The sequence below is a fragment of the Myotis davidii genome, unplaced genomic scaffold, assembly GCF_000327345.1.
Source record: "Myotis davidii unplaced genomic scaffold, ASM32734v1 scaffold189, whole genome shotgun sequence".
Lineage (NCBI taxonomy): Eukaryota > Metazoa > Chordata > Mammalia > Chiroptera > Vespertilionidae > Myotis > Myotis davidii.
In genome coordinates this window covers 5364757-5367648 of record NW_006383017.1, presented here as the reverse complement: position 1 = coordinate 5367648, position 2892 = coordinate 5364757, and the positions used below count along the sequence as shown (strand labels likewise).

The window sequence follows — 2892 nt, the reverse complement described above, 5'->3', positions numbered from 1 at the left end:
GCCGCCGCTCCGCGCCCGCGAGGACTACGACCAGTTCCTGCGCCAGCGCAGCTTCCAGGAGAGCCTGGGCCCGGGCTCCCGCCGGGACCTGTACGGCCAGTGCCCCCGGACGGTGTCGGACCTGGCCTTGCAGAACGCCTTTGGGGAGCGCTGGGGACCCTACTTCGCCGAGTACGACTGGTGCTCCACCTGCTCCTCCTCCTCCGAGTCTGACAATGAGGGCTACTTCCTGGGGGAGCCCATCCCCCAGCCCGCCCGCCTGCGCTACGTCACGAGCGACGAGCTTCTGCACAAGTACAGCTCCTACGGCCTCCCCAAGTCGTCCTCGCTGGGCGGCCGGGGGCAGCTGCACAGCAGGAAAAGACAGAAGAGCAAGAACTGTATCATCTCTTAACCCGGTCGGGGTCACGGGGTCGGGGAAGATGGGAGCTGAGAATGTAAATTCAGAAACTTGCACTGTTTTTTCTTTGAAAGCGCTTTTGGGGGTGGTTCCTGGGGGAGGAGATGGGCGGGGAGTGCTCTCGGTGGAGGAAGGCGAGGTTCCAGGTTGGCCCGGCTGGTAGCCCCAGTTCTCGGCATGTTGACTATGATTTGCACATTTCACTTTGGAAACGCTCTAGACGGCGTGGCGGCCGGGGTTGGGCACCTCGGTGTGTGCAGTTGCCACTCATCAGATGGCAAATTGCTTCCTTGCTCGCTTGTATCCTCTCTGGTTCTCTTCCTTTTAGGACCCCTTTTCCAGTAAGTAATTTGTTTATTAGCCAGGACCCAAGACTAAGTTATTTACATGTCCATTGTAAATGCAATGTAAATGAGAGTTCTGATAAAATATTTTTGTATTTTGTAATATCAAAGGAATTTCTATATGGTAGGACTCAGCGCAACCCGCATGCCATCCGCATCGTCTTTGTGTAGTATTCCGAGTGGCCAGGACCACCCCCTTTTTCTTTTTTCTATACAAATTTGTTACATGTCAGTGAGACTTTTTTCAAAGGCGTTTATTCAATTTGGCTTTTTGTGGCGAAAAAATAACAATGATTCTATCCGAAGCATTTTACGCTCTAGTCCATCTTAAGGAGCCATCCTTAAGTCCACTCCCTCCCTCAGTAGGATGTATTCTCTACGAAGTGGTAGTCGTTTATTTAATAGCAAACATAACCTTTGCCCATCGGAGAAACCAATCCGTGTCAGTCAAGTTCCGCGAGGAACGCCATCCCTGCCGGGAAGCTTGAAGCTGCTCACGATTGATCTCTTTCTTGGGGAAAACACAGTGACTGTGAGTGGTGCCGTTGTGTGACGTCAGCATGATGTTGTTTTGAATGTGGCATTATTTTCCGGTGCTCATGTTTCCTGGATTGTATTACCCGCTTTCCTTTGCCAAGGCAGATGGAACAGCTGCCTTAACCTGACAACCGGTTGTCCTCGGTGCAAATGAACTTGGGCCTTAGAACTTAGGGGCAGACGGGTTCCGACGGGGCTCTGGGGGAGGCGGTGTGTCCTAGGTTGTACGTCATGCATGGAGAAGGAATGAGGTGATTTGAAAACAGAAAGCGGGGCAAGGGTGGTAGAACTGACGGAGAATAGGAAGGAAGGCCAAGGCGAAGAAGAACTTCTGGAAATGAAGTAGAGGAGCAGTGACGGCCAGCTTGACGAGCCCCTAGTGCTTGAGGAGGTAATTCCGTTTAACACCCTCCCTATCCAGAGTCTCTGGGTCACCCAGGAAGGTTGAGCTGCTCAGGAGGTGTCAGTGTAAAGGCCTTGAAAAGCAGATGTTGTTGAAAGGGGGATCTCCATTGTGAACTTAGGGGACCCTTGGTCAGACTGAAAACGGGCTCAGAAGTGAATTTGCTTCAAGAAGACATTTAACGGTTGTATTGTTTATAGTAAAATAAAACTCCCTACCTTGCTTCAGTTAAAAATGAAGCGCTTGCTTTCCCCCCCCCCATTCTCCTCCTCCCCTTAATGGATTGTGGCGGTTGAACTAACCCGTCGCAGGACCCACTTTAGTGAGACGTTCTGTCCATGTGCTACACGGTATATCTCAGTGGCTCTCTGCCATGGTGAGGTGAGCGTGGTCTCTTTTCAATACAGTAGTTAATATTTTCTAGTATTTTTCATGGAGAGGATGTGAAACGCGGCTTTTCAGACCCCATGCCACATGGGCCTGGGGAGAGGAAGGCTGTACGGGATGTCGAAATGGCGCTCCATTCAGGAGGTATTAAAATAATTTGCTTTTCAGGTATTAATATGACATTTGTCATTGTCACTGATTTTTTTAAAAAGCAATACAAGTGTTGGTTGTGGCTGTTTTCCGCATGCTATCTTCATATCTAAATGCTTCCTTCAGTATCCGAGCCTCGGAGAATTACTCTATTACGTTTGTATAGTAAGTCTGTAAACTGCTTGGCAAACTGATTTTAAGAAATAATGTGCAACATCACATGACTAAAGTGGCAGGTTCCTGGTAGAAATTGGGCAAGTCCAATTGGGATTTCCGAGCTCCTTGATTGATGAGAATAAAGAGGAGTTTGGGGAAAGGGTAAAGGGGAAAAGGAGATGACTTAACCCAGCAGAAAGCTGGACACAAAGTCTGTCCTCTGTGGCCCGGGACCCAGGGAAGGAAATTCTCCTGGTAAACGTTGCCTTCTACCTCCGTCCTTCTCAGAGCACCTCTTGCATCTCCCAGATGAGGCTTTACCCCGTCAGCAGATGAGGCCTAGAAACTGACACATAACTAGTGACCAGAGGAATTGAAGGAATGAGCAATTTGCCATCTAGTTGCCCAGAGAGCCCCCGGCAGCGGAACTGCTCAGAGCTTGATGTGTAATAGATAGAAGCCTCGGGGTCAGACTGTCTGCAGGCGAGGTCCCCTCCATCGGTTCCAGCTGGCAG

General features: G+C 50.1%; 1 protein-coding gene across 1 annotated transcript in view; it reads left to right on the top strand.

Annotated features, from left to right (window-relative positions):
• Positions 1-2540, top strand: part of PRICKLE2 (prickle planar cell polarity protein 2) — a 52610-nt gene extending 50070 nt beyond the window's left edge. Inside the window, exon 8 of the mRNA XM_006779154.2 lies at positions 6-2540. Within this exon, the coding sequence (XP_006779217.1) occupies positions 6-394 (389 nt within the window). The 3' untranslated portion in view covers positions 395-2540. The remainder of the gene's footprint in view (positions 1-5) is intronic.
• The last annotated feature ends 352 nt before the right edge of the window (positions 2541-2892 follow it).